Source organism: Anoplophora glabripennis, unplaced genomic scaffold (assembly GCF_000390285.2).
Source record: "Anoplophora glabripennis isolate ALB-LARVAE unplaced genomic scaffold, Agla_2.0 scaffold398, whole genome shotgun sequence".
Taxonomy (NCBI): Eukaryota; Metazoa; Arthropoda; class Insecta; order Coleoptera; family Cerambycidae; genus Anoplophora; species Anoplophora glabripennis.
Window position 1 is genome coordinate 99,229 of NW_019416485.1, and position 20,186 is coordinate 119,414.

At 31.7% G+C, this 20,186-nt stretch overlaps 1 protein-coding gene across 1 annotated transcript in view; it reads left to right on the forward strand.

The window, feature by feature from the left end:
- The window catches only part of LOC108909206 (neuroendocrine convertase 2), a 134,187-nt gene that overhangs the window by 38,231 nt on the left and 75,770 nt on the right, over positions 1-20,186 (forward strand). Inside the window, exon 6 of the mRNA XM_018713462.1 lies at positions 17,463-17,638. Coding sequence (XP_018568978.1) covers positions 17,463-17,638 — 176 coding nt within the window. The remainder of the gene's footprint in view (positions 1-17,462; positions 17,639-20,186) is intronic.

A 20,186-nucleotide genomic window follows, 5' to 3' on the forward strand; every position in this document is an offset into this window, starting at 1 on the left:
TGACTTCCAAAACTTTAGTTACTTAATATTCACTAAGAGATCGTAATTTTGATCTAATAAACTAGTTATGACGAAATTAACTACATCCGTCTAACTTTAAATACAACTAATTATTTGAGACTTTCTCAAATACCAAAACTTTATGTCTTTAAGACTTAAATAAGAACGGCAGCTCTTATTTTTTATGTAGAATTCTAAAAAAACTTTTCTGCAAACTATTTAAATTCCAAAATTGTCAAATTTTCAAGTATTGTAAAATTTTCAGAATCGTAAAATTTTTGTAGAATTTTAAAAATTTTTTTAGTATCGTAAAATTTTCTGGTAAGCTCTGGTGAGAGATAATGGAAGAAACAAAATTCAATTAGCACGTCGTTACACATCATCAAAGGTTTTACAAAAAAAATAAATAAAATTCTAATAGTTAACTAGGCTGGAATTTACTGGATCAAATTTAAAGAAAACTAAAATTTAACATTTAAATAATTACCTATTGTTGTAGATTTTCGTTTCACTTGGTGATTAAATTTAATTAAAATATTCGATTTTATTGTAATCACACGCGAGCTGTTAGTTTGTACCAGTACAAAATGAAAGAGGCTTTAATTCGCTCCGGCAGTCGTTTTATTGACTCGATTCTAAAAAAACTACTCAATCTATGTGATTGGTCGGTTGAACACAATACATTTCAGACTGGCAACTGCTATTTAATCACCGCGAACATGTTCTACTACTGGCTATGTTCTATGATCCACCACAAATTATCAACCTTACTCTGTGTGTCTTAGGTCTATGGTAACAGAACAAATATATTAACCTCCAATGTATGACAACCAAGTAACCTAATTGTTGATACCCCAGATTCGATTTACAAACAACAATATTAAAAGAAAATAATACAAATAAAAGGTAGTACAGTTAACATTACATTATCACAGGCATAATTACAATTCATACACAAAGTTTCTCCATGTTTATACAGGTAAATAGTAAACAATTATTGCATACAGTTTAATACATTGGTGTTTTATAACTAATTGCAAGGTTTGACAAAGATTTAATAGATGTAACAACAATATAGCAGTATACAGGTGGAAACAAAACTAACTAATAGTAATAACAAAGTTGAATTTGATGCTAAGGTCTCAAGAAGTTGTTTGATTCTAATATTTCATTGTTGGTGTACTGGTAGAAGTCTGGGGTTTCTTTTTATTTATTTTTTACCTCGATGTTCTGATTGAGGTGAGGGTAAAGGTGAAGGGGTTACAAAAGAACCTTTAACATTAAATTTTAGGTCTGAAAGATGAATTCGTTTTTCTAAAATTAATGCGGAAAATTTTTAAAGAAGCAGTAAATTTAGGTGTGGTTTTTGATTTACGTTTTTTTTTTTAACATTGAATTCGAGTTGCATTGTTGTCAGTATACATACTATATGCATACTATAAACTTTTTCAAGATTACCGATTCCCCAACTTATAAAAGTTGTACAACATAAAATTCTACATAAAAATGGTCTATTGACTTTTTCTTGTACTATTAAAATTAAAAAAGTTATTGAGGCTAAAAGTTAAGGGATGATTTCAGAAATTTAAAAAATCACAATACATATAACAAGCAGAAAAGAGAATGAATTTAAAAATTTTTTTCAATCTACTCTACAGTGTGGATACAAATTGTGGAATATTGCTTATATTTATTAAAATATTCGTCATATCAAAAACATGTTTTAATAAAAGTATTAGGGGAAATTATTTTTCGTTTAGTGATATTAAGCAATCTTTCGTATCGCAAAAAATGTGGTTGCCAAGGTAACCGACTTAATTTTTTTTAAACGGCACCATATACTTTTTTGGTGAAAATTAATACATCGGCCCTTCCTAAATACGATACAATGCAATTTTAATGGGGTCACATAAGAAAAAAATACGGTAAATTCAATTTTTATAATTTTATTTTATGTCCTAAAGTAAGGAGTCAAAAAATAAAAAAATCAACGTTTTAAGCTAATTTTAATACGATAAATGAAGAAATGGAACGGATGAGAACTAATTAACACTAAACACACATTAACATTATTGTTCAGGCACATTCTTAGTCTCTTTAAAAACGAATCAGTCAAGTTTTCCAACGTGTGGTGTCGAATTTGCCGTAGCTCGATTCTGATCCTCGCTTTAAGATCTTCCAGACCTACTGGTCTTTCTTTGTCGACTATACTTTTTAAGTAACCCCACAAAAAATAATCACACGGATTGAAATCGGGTGACCTTGCAGGCCATTTAATGGCATCTCCGCAGCCTATTCGCCTTGCAGGAAACATTTCATTTAGATATTCTCTTGTGGCCCTTCCATAATGTGGAGGAGCTCCATCTTGCTGAAACCACATTTGATGAATTGGACCTAGGGCCTCCAAAGAAGGTACAATTTGTTCTCTCAACAAATTAAGATATTTGTCGGTAATTAGGTTCCCTTCAATAAAAAATGGTCCAATAATATTATATCCTAGTATACCTGTCCAGACATTAATTTTTTCTGGTCGCTGGGTTCGAGTTTCTCGTATCCAGTGAGGATTTTCTTGACACCAATATCGATAATTTTGTTTATTATAAAATCCATGAAGCATAAAAGTGGCTTCATCGGTGAACACAATCTTTTTGCCAAATTCCAAATCCATGTTAAATTTATCGAACATAGTGTTACAAAATTCAACACGCTTTGCAAAATCAAGTTCTTGAACGAGCTGCATCTTGTATGGATGAAACGTTTCCTTGTGGAGCTGTTTGCATCCTACCAACTTTCCGACTGGATAAATGTGGGTTCTCTTGTATTGACAGAAGCACATTTAAAGTAGTATCGTCATCAGTAGCTGTTTTTGGCCGCCCTGTATGTAGTTTGTCTTTAACGCTTCCCGTCTCGTTAAATTTTTTTAACAATTTGGAAACACAAGATTGTATTATTTGAGGTTTGTTTGGATGAAGTTCGTTAAACGACTCGCATACTTCCCGCTGTGTACCTTTCCTGTCACCATATCTCACCATCATTAAAACCTGTAATCTTTCCGTTTCACTTAATTCAAGCGCCATTATAACTTACTTATTACTTAAGTACACAGAAAATTGAGTAAAAAAGTACGTTTACTGCAACAATGCACACAATTACAAACAACTGACAGCTAGTGATAGTTGCGCATTGTATATTGGCATGGCTAACTTGATGTTAATAATTATTTTGATAAACAGTGTCAAAAGCATAATAAAAAACTTAAATTTTTTGTATTTTTTTCTTATGTAACCCCATTAAAATTGTATTGTATCGTATTTAGAAAGGTCCAATGTATTAATTTTCACCAAAAAAAGTATATGGTGCCGTTTAGAAAAATTAAGTCGGTTACCTTGGCAACCACATTTTTTGTGCTACGAAAGATTGCTTGATATCACTGAACGGGAAATAATTTCCCCTAACACTTTTATTAATACACCTTCTTGAAATGACGAATATTTTAAGAAATATAAGCAATATTCCACAATTTGTATCCATACTGTATAAAATGTAAACTATCTTTTGAGAGAAATAGATTTATTTTTTAATTTTTAATAAAAAAGTTATAACAATTTCAATTTTTTAATCGTTAATTTTAATAATTTCACAATACTAATTTAATATTAAAAAATATATCTATTTCTCTGAAAATAAAGTTTTTTTTAGAGTAGATTGAAAAAAATAGTAAAACTGATAATTTTAATAGAACAAGAAAAGGTGAATTAATCATTTTTATGTTAGAATTTTATGCTCGACAACTTTTATAAAAAAAATTCTTTAACTCTTACCCCTTTTGAGTTATCTTGAAAAACACTTTTATTTAAACTTTTTTCACCCCTGGCCGGGGGTTGAAAACAAAATTAATGTCACTTATTGTTATTATATACCTCAAACTAACTTATATAAAAAAAGGCAAGCTGACCAAATTGCGATTTAAAGGCCCATTTAATTGGACTATACAGAACACGTCTAAATTTATTAAAATGTTATGTGTAGGGAGAATCAAATTTATTGTGAATTAAAGCTACATCGAAACTGTGAGGTAGAAAAACTAATATACGCTTCGTATCATTTCCCGAGGTATAGAATGTTATTAAAAAAATTACAATTTTAAAACCCCTGTCTTTCAGTCAATAATCGATAAAAAACCTGGAAAAACCTTAAAGTACTTTTTGCAGTAGAACACAATTGCGTAGAAAATAAAATTATAAACCCCAAATTCCATTTATAATTTATCTTGTACATACAATTCCGTTGCTGTGACAAAGGACCTGAAATGAAATAGCCGGAATATTGGAGACGCTTTGAAAATAATTATTTTTAAGTGTATCAGAGATTTATTATTTCGCTCCAGAAACTGTAAAACTGTTATTCATCACGATTTCCGAAAGTTTCTAATTCATTACTGAGTTATTATTTTAAATGGAATCCTGAGCTATTACTCTACTCCAGAAACTGCAAACGAGTTTCTCATAACTTTAGATATTATTTACAAATGAAAACCGGATATATTGTTTCACTTTTTAAAAAACAATTTTAAAACATCAAATCCTCTCATAATGTATCTATCTTTATGTTAGCACAAAATAATTCTTGCAAGCATGAAAAAAATATTACATTGTAGGTTTGTATATAATTAAAAAAAAAGCTACGTACCAAATCAATAAAATTGTTTTAGCCGTGCTTTACAATTTCAATAAATTAATTTTCCTTTATAACACCCATAGACGTATATTTACATGAATTTCTTTTGTAAACGAGAATATATTTTAAATAATGTTTTCACTTATGAATCAAAATGTAATATATTTACGTTCCAAATGTACATAGAAAATAAAATAAATTTCCGGAAATACGATTTAGGTATAGACTACAGGATATACGAAATTTTTTTATATCTCTTAAGGAAAAGATCGTAGAAGGGCAAAGAAACTGTAACATAATATCATTAATATAAATTGCTACCGTCTCTGAAATAATTAGAAACTTCAAGATAATTCAGATAAGACGATTAATTTCAGAAATATATGTCATGTACAAAGAAAAAATAAAAGCAAATACTTAAAACGTATTTAAGTCTAATCCTCTTTCCAGTTTATATTTGAACCCACAAAGAATTATCTTCGTTTCTATTTAAAAAAAAAATAGAACTACAGTTAAAATGATAGATGATGTCAGGCAAGTAAACTAAGGTGTGCAAAATAAGTTCATTGGAATTTTATGACACCTGTTTATGATCATTATATGGAAATCGCTCTGAACATGCATCCAGTTGCAGAAATAAAACTCTCACACTATTTATATTATGCTGTCATTATTTTACGAGGGGGGCACATGGAAATTTATTATGTACCTCTTGAGGGTTCTTTTAGAACGTTTAGAATGTACTGGGATATACAAAGGATGTATTGGGATTTGCTGGGAATTTATCAGAGATGTACTTGCTTAAACGAATGCAGATTGGAATAATTTTTTGCTACAACTCCTTAAAGGTGACTTCCTGAAAATAATTTTTTACAGAATCTCTTTTCGTGATAAGAAAATTAAATTTCGGGCTGAGTATTGTTATTTTTTATTATATTGCGACGCTAATATTTAAAAATATTTTTAAAATTGTAGTCTAACTGGTCTAACTTTCTCATACTTATATGCTAATTTTTTTATATGCTAAGATGTAGTGTCATGAAGTTTTAACTGTCAACATCAAAGTATATTTTTGTCGCATTTAAGAGTTGTAGGGTTACGGGATTTTGGGTTATAGGGTTATGAGGTTTAGTTATAGGCTGTTGGGGTTATAGGGTCATGAGACTTCAGAGTTACGGGGTTTATCGGATTTATAGTTATGAAGTGATGGATGTATAGAATTATAAAGTTAAAACTCTCCGATATTGAGGTTTCAGTTTTGCGTGTATTTTTTTGTTTTTTGTTTTGCTCATTTTGTATTTGCAGTTTATTGGGATTTGAGATTTATGAGTTTTGAGGTTATAGATTTTCAGGTTATGAGTTTTAGAATTATAGGTTATCGATCTCAAGGTTATTGAGTTATGAAAGTATAGGATTATATGGTTTAAGGGATGATATTGTTAGTTTTGATAGTTTTAAGCTGTTTTTTAAGGTAAAAAAAAAACGCTAACGTGATGGGGCAAAAGAGGTTTCGGATTCGGTTTCAGCGATCCAAAAAACATATAATCCACTTGGTATGGTACAAGGAACCCTCCACTCATTTTTTTTTGTGGTCCTGTGCAATTCATCGCTTATTTGGCAAGATGATATAAAAACTCATTAACCTGATTACTAAAAATAATTTACGATTTATATTAAAAATAGAAGAATGCTAAATGTGTCAAAATCTATAAATATTAATAATTTTTTAGGGAATAAGTTTTATTTGTGATTGAAGAATGAACGATTTGTTTATTATTATGTTGTCTTGGTGTTAATGACATTGTGGAAAACAACTACTCCACGGATTACAGCTCCGTCCAGCATTGAGTTACACCCGCAATATCTAGTAAACAACTAAGATCATTCATTCGTTAGCAGAATCACTGACAACTATTGAATGTGGGTGAAATATATCTACAGAGTATGTCAATGCTGTCTAATGGCACAAAGTATTGCTACTGACAGAGAGCATCGCTCTTATCGAAATATTTCTTTTGCTAATGATATTGTTGGAAACAAGAGATTTACTGCAACATTGACAATTAATATATGACATACTTCGTAAATGTCGATTCCAAAGAAAGTTTTTTTACTTGCTAGTCAGGAATTATTTACAGAGTGTTCCAATACTACTTTTCCTAAACAACTTTTCTAACAAAATTTACTGCTCTCTTCAGACTTATCAAAATTTAAAGAATAACAAAAAAAAATGTGTTATTGAGTTGTGTAAAATTACATTTTTTATTACTTTATTATTAAAATTATACAGGGTGTTAGTAAATAAGTGCGACAAATTTCAGGGGGTGATTCTACATGAGAAAATAATGACAGTTTGCTTATAAATGTATGTCTTAAAAACTGACGATTTTATTTATTGCTCTGAAACCGGTCGAGATGTGCAAATGAAATTTGGTGCGTTTTAAGAGGTAGTTATTGCGCATTATTTGACACGCAATTAAGAATTTTATGTTCATCATTGGCGCACGTACGGGTAATAATCTCAATTTTTTTTAAAGAAAAAAATGGTACTCCACTGAGATATTACATCATTTTTGAATTCCTCGTTCAATTTGTGACAAAAAATCTCTCTTGTCTTTTCTTCGTATGGGGCGCCGTTTTGATGCAAAAAAATAAAACATCTTAACGCGTATTTTTTATTTCTTTAATACATTACCTAGTGGGCTACTGTCAATATTTGTGTGTTACATATGAATATTTTTAAGAAATGTCTAATTAGCGTTTCGTCATTATTATAACATTAGTGTTAATAAGTAATTAATTTTTCTTTTATCGAAATGAATGGAAAATTTTACAAATGCGGAATTGTCAGACATGCATTTTGTCTATGGTCGAAGAATGGAAATGGTCGACAAGCTCGACGATTGTATGCTGAGTTGTATCCAGGACGTAGGGTACCTCATCACACAATATTTGCTCGTATTCATCAACGTTTGCGCGAAAATGGTTCATTTAAGAAACAAACGGGTGACTGTGGGCGCCCTCGAGAAGTACGAACTGTGCAACTAGAAGAAGCAGTTCTCGAGTTAATTGCGGAGTCACCTGAAACAAGTACTCGAAAAATTGCCAACATATTGAATGTAAGCAACTTCACTGTATTTAAAATTCTTAAAGAACAGCAATTGTATCCGTTTCATATTGAACGTGTGCAAGCTCTACTACCTAGAGACTTTTTTCCGCGCCTATTTTTTTGCCAATGGATTAATCATCAAATCGCTCAAATTCCTAATTTTTTAAATGCCGTTTTGTTTACTGACGAGGCTACTTTTGGACGACAGTGTATACGAAATTTCCATAACAATCACTTATGGGCAGAGGAAAACCCCCCATGGAATCTTTGAAGCTCCTTTTCAGCATCAGTTTTCCGTAAATGTATGGCTTGGGGTAATTGATGATCATTTAATCGGTCCATATTTCCTCCTACAACGACTAACAGGCGAATCTTATCTTAATTTCCTACAGGAAGAGTTACCTGTTCTTCTGAAGAAATTCATCTACAGCTGAGACAACACCTATGGTACATGCATGATGGTGCACCAGCCCATTTTAGCATTAATGTACGTAATCACTTAGACACAGTATATCCAAATCGTTGGATAGGTATAGGAGGTACGGAACATTGGCCTGCTCGATCGCCGGATTTAAATCCTCTTGATTTTTGCATTTGGGGTTTTCTTAAGTCATTAGTTTATTCCACTCCCGTTGAAAATGTTGATGACCTGAGGAATCGAATTATAGTCGGCTGTGAGACAATAAGAAATATACCAGGAATATTTGCGCGAATACGACAATCAATGAGGCAAAGAGTTGAATCTTGTGTCACGTCTGAGGGAGGTCATTTTGAACATTTGTTGTAGCTTTGCGCCTTTTCAAAATTATATTAGTGTTATTTTCTGTTATTGTTCTGGTTTAATGTTATTGTATTAGATAGTTCTTGATAATGTATTAAAGAAATAAAAAATACGCGTTAAGATGTTTTATATTTTTGCATCAAAACGGCGCCACATACGAAGAAAAGGCAAGGGAGATTTTTTGTCACAAATTGAACGAGAAGTTCAAAAATGAGTTTTAATTTGTAATATCTCAGTGACGTACCATTTTTTTCTTAAAAAAAATTGAGATTATTACCCGTACGCGCGTCAATGATGAACATAAAATTCTTAATTGCATGTTAAAAAATGCACAATAACTACCTCTTAAAACCCACAAAATTTCATTTGCACATCTCGACCGGTTTCAGAGCAATACATTAAATCGTCAGTTTTTAAGAAAAACTTTGACACCCCGTATCTCGGAAAACGAATCATTTGCGGACATACGTTTATAAGCAAACTGCCATTATTTTCTCATGTACTCCCTGAAATTTGTCGCACTTTTTTACTAACACCCTGTATATTTATATATAATTCATTTATTTATTTCTTTATGGAGTATTTCGATATGCTTTTGTAAAAACAATTGTCTATGACGCTATAATTTTTTATCGGGAATTTTGAAAAACATAATTTTATGTAAAACAGAGATTATTTAGTAACATTTTTGACTTCTCGCATTTTGTTTCTCATTACAAGGCCCTGGTGTCAAACTGGAAATATTATGAACAAAAATAAACAGTGGCGTCGGAATTAAAAAAAAAAATGTTGTGTTCCAGCAAGGACGGGTAGGAATTTGATGTTGAAGAAACTATTTTTTTACAAATTTAGGTAGGCTGTGGAAAAAATAATTATTTTATATATCACAATCCGTGAAAGTCTAATTTTCGTCGTTCTAAATATTCATAAACTGTTTTAAATTAATACACAGCTAAACATTTGACGGTTTCTTGAACATCCCTCAAATATACACATATACGAAATAATAATTTTATATTCTAAAATTCCAAAAAATTATTTTTAATTTCATTTACTCGGTTACCCCGAACGATGAATTCATTCATTGCTTTAATTTACCGAAAATTAACAAATTCCTTTGTAATTTACTTCCATTAAAGGTCGGACCTTTATATAACGTTGTTTCTGTTATTAACATTAAATGGTAAGGTTGGTGGTTACATGCCGGTGTAATGCGGTTTGCAAGTTTAATCTCTGAAAACCCTTTACATTATTCACGTGCTTTGTGTTTACGAAGGGTTTTTGGTACAGTATTTCCATTTCGTGAGTTCCTTGAATTACTTAAAAGTTTAAAATATCCTTGAAACTTTTTTCTTAGAAACCGAGAATTAATCGAAATGTTCGATAATAATATCTAAACAAACAAAAAGGAAGTCAATAAAATACTTTCAAAGGCAAAGGTGACAGAAACTTCTTTCATCGACTGGTGATCAACGCCCAGGAAGTAATTTTCCCTAATAAGGTAAATTAAACAGCATATTCAAACCTTTAGTAAATCTAAAATACCTACTGAACAACAACTGCATTTCCCAATAACAGGTTGACTGAAAAGTTCGATATTTGTTAAATTAGCTGCGGCTGTGCTGTTACTGTGCGGTACTACTTGCGGAAAAAAAAGAAATAATACCAGCAGTGTACGGAACAACGTATCCTTTATCCCTTCCTGTATTTAATAATTGAACACTTAATTTTTCTTAAGGGTTTTACAAAAATTAAAAGCAAGATGTACTTAAAAAAATATGAAAAAGTTCATATGAAGTCTGGAAAAATCTCATTTCTGAGATAATAAGCTAATAATAAATACCTAAATAAGCTTGTAATTTTAAAACTCCTATGCACATTGGAACACAACTTGTCGATACTTTATTCTTGAATGTTGTACTCATTGAGATTTAAAAAGAGTTCCTATAAATTCATAGAGTATTAAAAATTAGAACTATTAAATGAAAATGGGAGGTTTAACAATTTTATTTAATGAAAAAATGTATTTTTAGAGATGGTGCTCACACAGTATTTTGTATAGCAGTGCAGGTTCTACTTACATCTACAACGATTTACGTACTCTTTCAAATATTCCAGGTTGGGCTTTAATTGTATTGCAGCCTTCTTCTATTCTCTGTTGTTATCTGCTTCTCAATACACCAAACTTTTAAGCGAATTCCAATTGGACAAGTCCAGCATTTATTATGGTCTGGAGTTCTATGTGTTCATGAAACCAGTCCACTATGTCCAATCCACATTTTTGTTCCTAAGTTTCATCGAGATACTTTCGAACAGGTAACGAAATATGAGGAGGAGTACCATCGTGCATGAACCACAAACCATCCCTGTCATTCAGTGGTATATCTTCAGTTAATAGTAGTAACCTGTTTCTCCGAGTACTAATATTTAAATTATAGCTTTCTTGATGTGTGACTTCAATAATGTTATGAAAAAGTTTCGATCTTCAACCTGCCTCATCCGTGAAAATGATTAATGCTGCCAAATTAGAATTGTTACCTACTTCATTTTACTATTTTTGTGAAAGTGTCAGTGGCGTAGAAGTACTGTGTACTATTCAGACTGCAAAGTACTCAAAAAATATGACGATACCCCTAAATATCCGCCCCTGTATTATCTCATTTATCATCGTAATACTCAAATTCTGCAGGCTTATTAGGTAATAACAAAATCCAAAATACAAATGTTACGATGACTTTCGAAGAGACTAAACAGTTTTTAAATAAACTGACAATTACTAGAATAGGAAAATTATATAAAAATTCTGAAAGAATATGGTAAAGAGTACTCGATACTGGGTGATCTATCGACATTTTTTTAATATGTCTTGTTTCAACAAGTTTCAATTAAAATTTCCACTTTTTCACTGCGTAGGTTCTCCTTTCTGAATTCATGCTAAAGCTTGACATTGAATACAAAATGTGAGTTCAAACTAGGTGCTAAAAATAAAAACATCAATAAATTTGTTCAGAGAGCTGAAAAGTAATAATTCTTAAAATTTTATTTTTATTCTCAATTAAATATAGTTCTAAGTACAAATGAATGTGTTCCGTATATACATTTCTAATATAAGTTTATAAACGTCGTCCCAAAAGTAACGCAGAATTTGAATTGTGCGCCATTTTTAATTCCCAAGAGTTGGTAGCATTGTGTAGGGTCATATTTTGTAATAAACACGTTGCGGTTAGGCAAAATGGAGTAGTGAACGACGGATGAGCGAGTGAATATTGTGAAAATTCATTACAAGTTCGGAGAGTGTGTAGCTGAGATTGTGCACGAATTACGTAGAAAGAACGAACCAAAAGAAACAACTATAACAAGGTTAGTTACCAAATTTGAACAAACAGGTTCAGTTGCAGACAATAAGATCACTGATCGGCCTAGTACTAGCCGTTTAGCTGAAAATATTGCTTGGGATTAAACATTTTAAAAAGCACAGCGGATTTTAACAAAAGATCTGCATCTGCATCGATTTGAGATTCAACTAACCAGGATTTGAAACCACCATTTAATACGCCGGAGATTCGTTGATTGGATGTTGGAGAATTAACAAGTGGGTGGTGATTTTGCTAAGAAAATCATATTTAGCGCATTTCCATTTTAGTGGGTATGTAAATAAGTAAAACTATCGAATTTGGGGCACAGACAATCTTCGGGTCATTCAAAAACGACCACTGTATACTAAAGAGTGACAGTATGGTGTGGATTTTACGCTGGTGGGGTGATTGGTCCGTTTTTCTCTTAAAGTGAGATTGGATATGAGGTTCTTCATATGTAATGGCAATATCTACCATTTAAACACATGTATAAACTTTTTAATTATCAAAATCTCTTTTCCTCATATGAAATCCTGCGTTTCTTTTTGGACACTCTTTATTTAGATACGAATTATTTCCAGTTGTTATTGTTTTCAGCAATATACAAATTTTATTTGCTTATTGTTAGTACAAATCCAGGAAAGGATTATGTGTACGTATTCGACAATGTTCGTAGGCGTTCAAACAATTGCAAGTAAGTATTCAGCTAATCAAAAGAAGTAATTAATCGACTTGCGTTCCACGTTTATGAAAATAAAGTTATGTAACCTGAGGGGTTATTTCTTTATTTATCTATCTACCGCTGTGATCAGTATAATGACTGTATTCACTGGCAAAAGAGTTTACTATTAACTTCTCGAAAGGGAGTTTATAATTATCATTACACTTTAATCGATACGTGGGAACTTAGAAATGTTGTACGTTCAGAGAATGAATTCCAGACACTTATCGTACGTCGCTCATGTACAAGATAATCCAGTGGTTGGTTGTATAGGGTGACACTTAAGTTGGATGAACAAGAAAACACCAAAACTTTCCAGGAAGGGTTTTAATAACAATAAAACCAAACAAACAGAACAACGGTAACAGAACAAATTCGAACAAACACTATTGATTCATGTACACGCGACAGCGTACCGAGATTCAGGGAATGCGAGATTCATAGCAAAATTTGGAATGGCTTTATCCATTATTAAATTAACTCGATACTTTAAAACTAAGTACACTGCTCAATGTGGAACTGACTTTTTTTCGGAGATTTCTTCTGAATTCGACACCTAGCTTCTACACGCCCATTTCTTGGGTCCAGAAGTTTCTGTTCTTATCTTACTGGCGGAAACACTGAATATCGGGACGCTTTAGCATAACTATACCATGTTAATAGCTATCTAATTGACTGAATTTACAATTGTCTAAATAATTTTGACACTAAACTTACAAATAACCCTACACCTTCCTCTTGTAACTCCGTATGGCAATACGGGACGGATTAGTCAATCTCATTTAATCTATTCTCATAGCTTGGAAAATTCGCCTAAAAACCAGCAATTTGATATAACTTTCTTTTTCAATTATTATCAATTTAACAATTTGATTTAATTCTAATTTGGAACTTCTATGCCTTTCTCATGTTTTCGCGCGTTATTAAAAATATAGGTTTCTTTGTTCTGTCCCAGGATAGGCTGACGCCTCCCGGACGCAACAGGTGACACTGTCACATGGTGATACGTTTTCAAGAAGTTACTTAACCCGAAGTGTTTTGGGACTGTTCTAATTATCGGTTTGTAAATTTAGTAGTCTCCGCGACAAAAGCTCTTCAGACCACCCTCTAAATATAAATATAGCGCCCATACTACTTGATCTTCGTCTGACCGTGGTTGTTCTTAGAAGGCCTAATAGAACTATTGAGCCCCAGTCTTTAAGAAAACCGCCCCATAAATTACACGGATCTGGCTTTTGTTACAGTTAGGTTAAAATTAAGTACTTGCATAAAAGTTACCTATAATTTTACTCCAAATTATTAATTTAATTATAATTTATCTCATTATATAATATCGCTTATCTTTTCATTCTTATTGACTTTATGTTTACAATTTAAAATAACTCACAGGCCTTAGATAGATAATCAGTAACTTCAGTGTTTAGATAAAATCTAACCCAATTTCACAACAGTATCTGATCTATATAATTCAAGAATTATTATTCAAATTTCTTTCATCAGGGTAATACAATTTTATGCAAATCTTGTTCGTTGGCCAGCATACATTAACTTACTTTTTTCTGTTTTAGCGCACTGTTTTTTTTATGACAAATAATTATTTCTTCCTTGGCCTCGATTCCTAATCTTGAAGAAAATCTCGGGAACTATAGCAGCGAATTCATAATTCTTTCTGTATTACACCTATACCTGCATAACATATGTTTCCCTAATTATTTTAATGTTATGTAAAAACGCCGACTCACTCGAACTTCAAATATATAATTTCTAAAAAGCAAATTTAATGTGTAGTGTTTGCTATTGAAACTGCTTGCCTAATTTTTTTGAAAAAATATTAGCAAAATTGCTATCATATCTCTCTTAAGGGTAGAATCTGTCTTGTAGGGTTAACAATAATGTTTTTGCACGCTCAGGTAATTTGACACCATTACTGAATTTGTTGACTCGTATATCCCTCAGCTACAGAGGACGAACACCACCCACTGTGCCTTTTAAGGTCTAAAATATCTATTTCTTGGTTTACCAGAATGGTGGCAGAACTTCTTCGTAATGCGTGTCCGGTATAAGTTCAGGGATCTGGCAATTTTAAGCACTGTGCCCACTGGGCCGACTTCCTTTGGTACTTCTATATTTCTACCTGGTTCGTGACCGACCCATCTCGCATTGTGAGTGAGCTGACTTTGTCTGTTCTGGTCGTAATGCTAGATATTTTTTATAAAATTCCAAATAATTAACTGTCTCGTTTCCTTGATTTGTTATTCTAAACATTCGTGATAAATACTTTTTAATGTCGAGAATATTTACCATTATAAACACACCTTTACCTACTTCAATGTTATTTATTTTCATGGTATAAAATTTCAGAACATGAAGTGTCGACTACTTTGTAACCATAAACTATGCCATTTCACAAGAATTCAAGTTTCATGTGAAACTATAGATATTTAAGAAAATAAAAATAATTATAATTCGAATAAATGGCGAAGGTGCCAGTGGTTGAGTAAAATTCATTATAATGTTTAACAAATTGTTAAACAAATTATTAACTTGAACATACCCAGTGTGTATCAGCTTTGTTGGCATTTAATAGGATACATTCAAAATTACATATCGCATTGCTGTGTTACTGTAACATCCCAAAAATTTGGGCGAATCTTCAAACATCTGTTTATTCCTTCAGGTTTTTTTAATGCTTGAAAAAATATGGTCAAGATATTAAACTTTATAAAATTATTCAATAGTACAGTTTGCTGAAAAAATAGTGATGTAACGTGAATCATTTAAATTATGATCGACAAATTGATAATTATATCCAATTTCCTATTAATACTGAATTTTTTTACTTCAAATTTAATTTTATTATGATACTTTAGTTTTCATTTACAACGTAAGTTAAATTTTAAAGCTACAATATGCAATCTAATGTTTTCATTAGAATCCAGTATGTGGACATTAAATACGTAATTATAGACTCGTATACCTCAAAGGTAATCCCTATTTATAGTATAATAGAAACTGATATTACAAATGAATTATTATAAAGCTCTCGCATAACTTATCGTAGTTACTATTTACCTGATTAATTGGGATTAGCCTTATCGTATGGTGATAAACTTTTTTTATGTTATGTATAATGGTGAATAAAGCCACATTATGAGAAAACTGCTTAATCCTTTATCTGAAATTAAATTTTTTATCACGTAGTCGCATATTGTATGTTATTAAATATTTAGTCACAATATACAGATTTGTCAAAAACAATAGTACATATCGCATGATTTCTATGACGTCAGTGAATTAATTAGCATTCTCGTTTAGATAATTTAGTTATTTTATTATTTCCCAGAAAAGTTCACTTCTCTAAATTTAAGGAAACTATTTGAATATTCAACAAAAAAATTATTAAAGGACGAACAATAATTCTAGTAGGTATAGTTGTAAAGTTTTAAAATAAAAAAGATAATAAAAAAATTGTATTTATTAGAAGACTCTGGCTCAACTAAATCCACTGTAGAATTATGGTTTTAATTTTAAGACAATTAAAAGTTTCGAGAAGATAATATACAGTGTGTCCCAGAAGTAACGCAAAAAATTCGTATTTTATTTTGTGTTGCGTTTTCAAAAAAACGGTAAAACACGTCAATTAGTAAATAAGAATTGTCATTTTGTCACGTTGCTTAAACCTTTTTTGCGTTATGTTTCATAAACCTATGACGTCATCGACATTTTTTTTTAAATAGCACTACCTAATTTTTTAAGCATAAATCGATAGCTCTTTTGAAGGGAAATGCGTCGATATAGGGTTTACCCTACTTTACTTTGACAGGTGCGAAAAAAAATCCAATGACTGGAATGGACATGGTTTAAAATAACAACAAAAGTAGGTATCATAAACTGATGCGAGAACAGTACCACAGTAAAAAATGGAAATTTGGGGATGTTTTGTGTTTTGGTTGATTGTAGGTACGTTTTTATGTATTGATATGTTGGCGTTTTCGACGATACGACGAATGGCAGTGTGTGAATTTTCAGTGGCAGCTAAACATAACATTTTGCCTATCATTTTCTATCACTGTCGTTGACTTTCTAGATCTAGACAGATTTCTAACATGGCCAACGTCTTCCAATTTGGGTACTAATCTGCATACTGTAGACGCAGGTATTGGTTGTTCTGGATACTTGGCATTGAATAATTGACATACTTCATCATAACTACGGATCCTATCTCCGTATCCAACCATAATTAGGATTTCAGTTCTTTGTTTCTCATTTAAATACAACACCATCGTAATGTAAAGTTATGGTATTTGTAACTGTCACAATGATATGACGCACTATTGCATTCGCTAAATGTCGTCTTCAAAACAATTCCTACATAGCCACTGTGATCGGGTGTACCTGCCCAATCTACATAAAAACATGTGCCTACAATCAACCAAAACAAATTTTTTGCTATAGCACTGTTCGCGAATAAGTTTATGATACCTATTTTTGTAATTAATTCAAACCATGTTCATTCCAATCGTTGGCTTTTTTTTCGCACCTGTGAAACTAAAGTAGGCCAAACCCTATACTATAATCTTAGGTTAAACACACAGCTCCACAAAAAGAATTAAAGTAGCAGGTAACTGATGACTACCTGAAGTTGAACTAGCTATTTTTCCATTTACGATCACAAATATTTCCTCTTCCTTTATAGTATGTAACTTGGGAGCGATTCCAGAGGTTCTCAGTAAGTTTTAACAATTCAGATAATTATTATTAATTTCAAAAATTAAATTATATTACAAAATCATCTCTAACTTTGTAAAATTTTTACAGGAATTCGCATGTTGGACCAACCGTACATGACGGATCTGATAGAGGCCAATTCCATGGGTCACGAACCCAACCTTATAGATATCTACAGTGCCTCGTGGGGACCCACCGATGACGGGAAGACAGTTGACGGTCCAAGGAACGCCACGATGAGAGCGATCGTTAGAGGTGTTAACGAGGTAAGTTTGACTGAATTCAACAACTCATTTGATCAAATGTCTCGTAGTAAAGTACTTTCCATTAAATAAACGATTCGGTGTTTAGCGAAATGGGAGGATAAATGAAAATAAATGATTTGGTAATGGGATTTTCCCCCGTTGCGTAGAATTCAAATTAGGAAGTGCCAAGTGAATGTATGCGTTCCATTATATAAATAAATTTTAATTTTTCTCTAAATTTAATTGTAGAAGAATTAATCTCTTTTCCTTAGTTGTCAAATCGGATTCTCTGCATAAGTAATTTTACATAATTTGTAGCATTTATTGGAATAAACAATGCCTGGCCCCATCGATAATTTGAGATAGATATATTTATTATTGGAGGCAAATTTTGGAACATATACTATGATTAATTCCCACCTCTTATTCTCCATTTTCCTTCTTCAAAATTTTGCATAAGGGCTGGATTGATTCATTGATTCAATTTATAAATATTTTTCTTTTCTGTTCAGTTTTAAATTACTCTGGTCCAGGCGGTATCTGTTTCGGGTTGGGTAANCGTCTTCAAATTTGGGTACTAATCTGCATACTGTAGACGGAGGTATTAGTTGTTCTGGATACTTGGCATTGAATAATTGACATACTTCATCATAACTACGGATCCTATCTCCGTATCCAACCATAATTAGCATTTCAGTTCTTTGTTTCTCATTTAAACACAACACCATCGTAATGTAAAGTTATTGTATTGTTATTAAGTATTTGTAACTGTCACAATGATATGACGCACTATTGCATTCGCTAAATGTCGTCTTCAGAACAATGCCTACATAGCCACTGTGATCGGGTGTACCTGCCCAATCTACATAAAAACATGTGCCTACAAATAACCAAAACACATTTTTTGCTATAGCACTGTTCGCGAATAAGTTTGTGATACCTACTTTTGTAATTAATTCAAACCATGTTCATTCCAATCGTTGGCTTTTTTTCGCACCTGTCAAACTAAAGTAGGCCAAACCCTATACCGACGCATTTCCCTTCAAAAGGGCTATCCATTTATGCTTACAAAATTAGGTAGTGCTATTTAAAAAAAATGTCGATGACGTCATAGGTTTATGAAACATAGCGCAAAAAAGGTTTAACCAACGTGACAAAACGACAATTCCTATTTACTAATTGACTTGTTTTAGCATTTTTGTGAAAACTCAACAAAAAATAAAATATGAATTTTTTGGGTTACTTCTGGGACGCACTGTATATCATATGTAATTTTAGCTTATGGGCTGAATATGCTCAAAGCAATAATATTTTGCATAAAGCTGTTAATATTTCAAAATATGCCATGTTAACTGACTTTCTTAAGAGAAAAAATATTGGTCATAAAGTGAAAAAATCAAGATTCTTTACCGGAGAACACATGTACAAGTTTTTAAATAATAAGTTTTCTCATGAATTCTATTTAAACATAAATAAAAGTAGGAATGATATTTGGAATAGCAGGAGCGAGCAAAGAAGAACTATGTAATATCATCGTATGTCTAATAATAATACATGAAAGAAATGTATGTTTTAATGTATCCGAAAGTCAATGAAACGTTATTTCAGGACAGTTTATTGATACTTTTATTGAATATGAATTATTACATATTATACAGGGTGTAAGAAGTTTGACTGCCATTACTTGAGCATGAAATAGAGTAATAAATGAATAAAAAAGTTATATATTACAGGGGGGCCGGCGTAAGATTAACGGTTTCCAAAATACAGCGAGTATTAATATTGGGGAGTTTCATCACAACGTGACAACAGCGCTTCTAATGTTACACAGCTAATTTCAAGACAATTGTTTTCTAGTTTTTAAATAAATAAAATAAAATGTATCGATTTTGTAGTACGAAGATAGTGTTGTGCTTAAACTTCAGCTTGAATTTTAGTAATTATGAATCTCTTAAAACAGGAACTGTTAATCAAATTATAAATTTGAAAATATGTAATTAAAATACCCAAAGATTCACGTCGTCGTCCAAATAATCATACGTACTAAAAATAATTTAAGTACTTACCAAAAAGCAAAATTCAGTAATTTTTAAATGCAACAAATTACAACATATGCTCAAACATCACCATCTTCGATGCATGTACGACACCTTCGAATCCAGTTTTCGCGCACTCCCTGGAAAATACCAGGATTTATTCTTATTTGATGTGCAGTGGCAAAAATTCGTCTTCGACTGTCGAATTCCAGATACCAACTGACTTGCATATTGTTGGTTATTGAACACCTTAGTACCTCGTGTTAACCGCCGACCCGTTGTCACACTGCTCAATATGATTTCTATCGAATTTTAAATTTATTGCAACGTTTATTATTTTTTAGAATTATGCATAAAGAATTTTAAAAGAGTGATAAGCATTGTATTTTATGGTATTCTATGCACGCAGTTATGTCAATATTACTTAATTAATCGAATTTGTGTACATCAAGTTGGAGATTTTGATAATTATTTTCTCGGAAATGGTTGAGTTTAGGACCCATGGCATAATAATAATAATAATAATAATAATA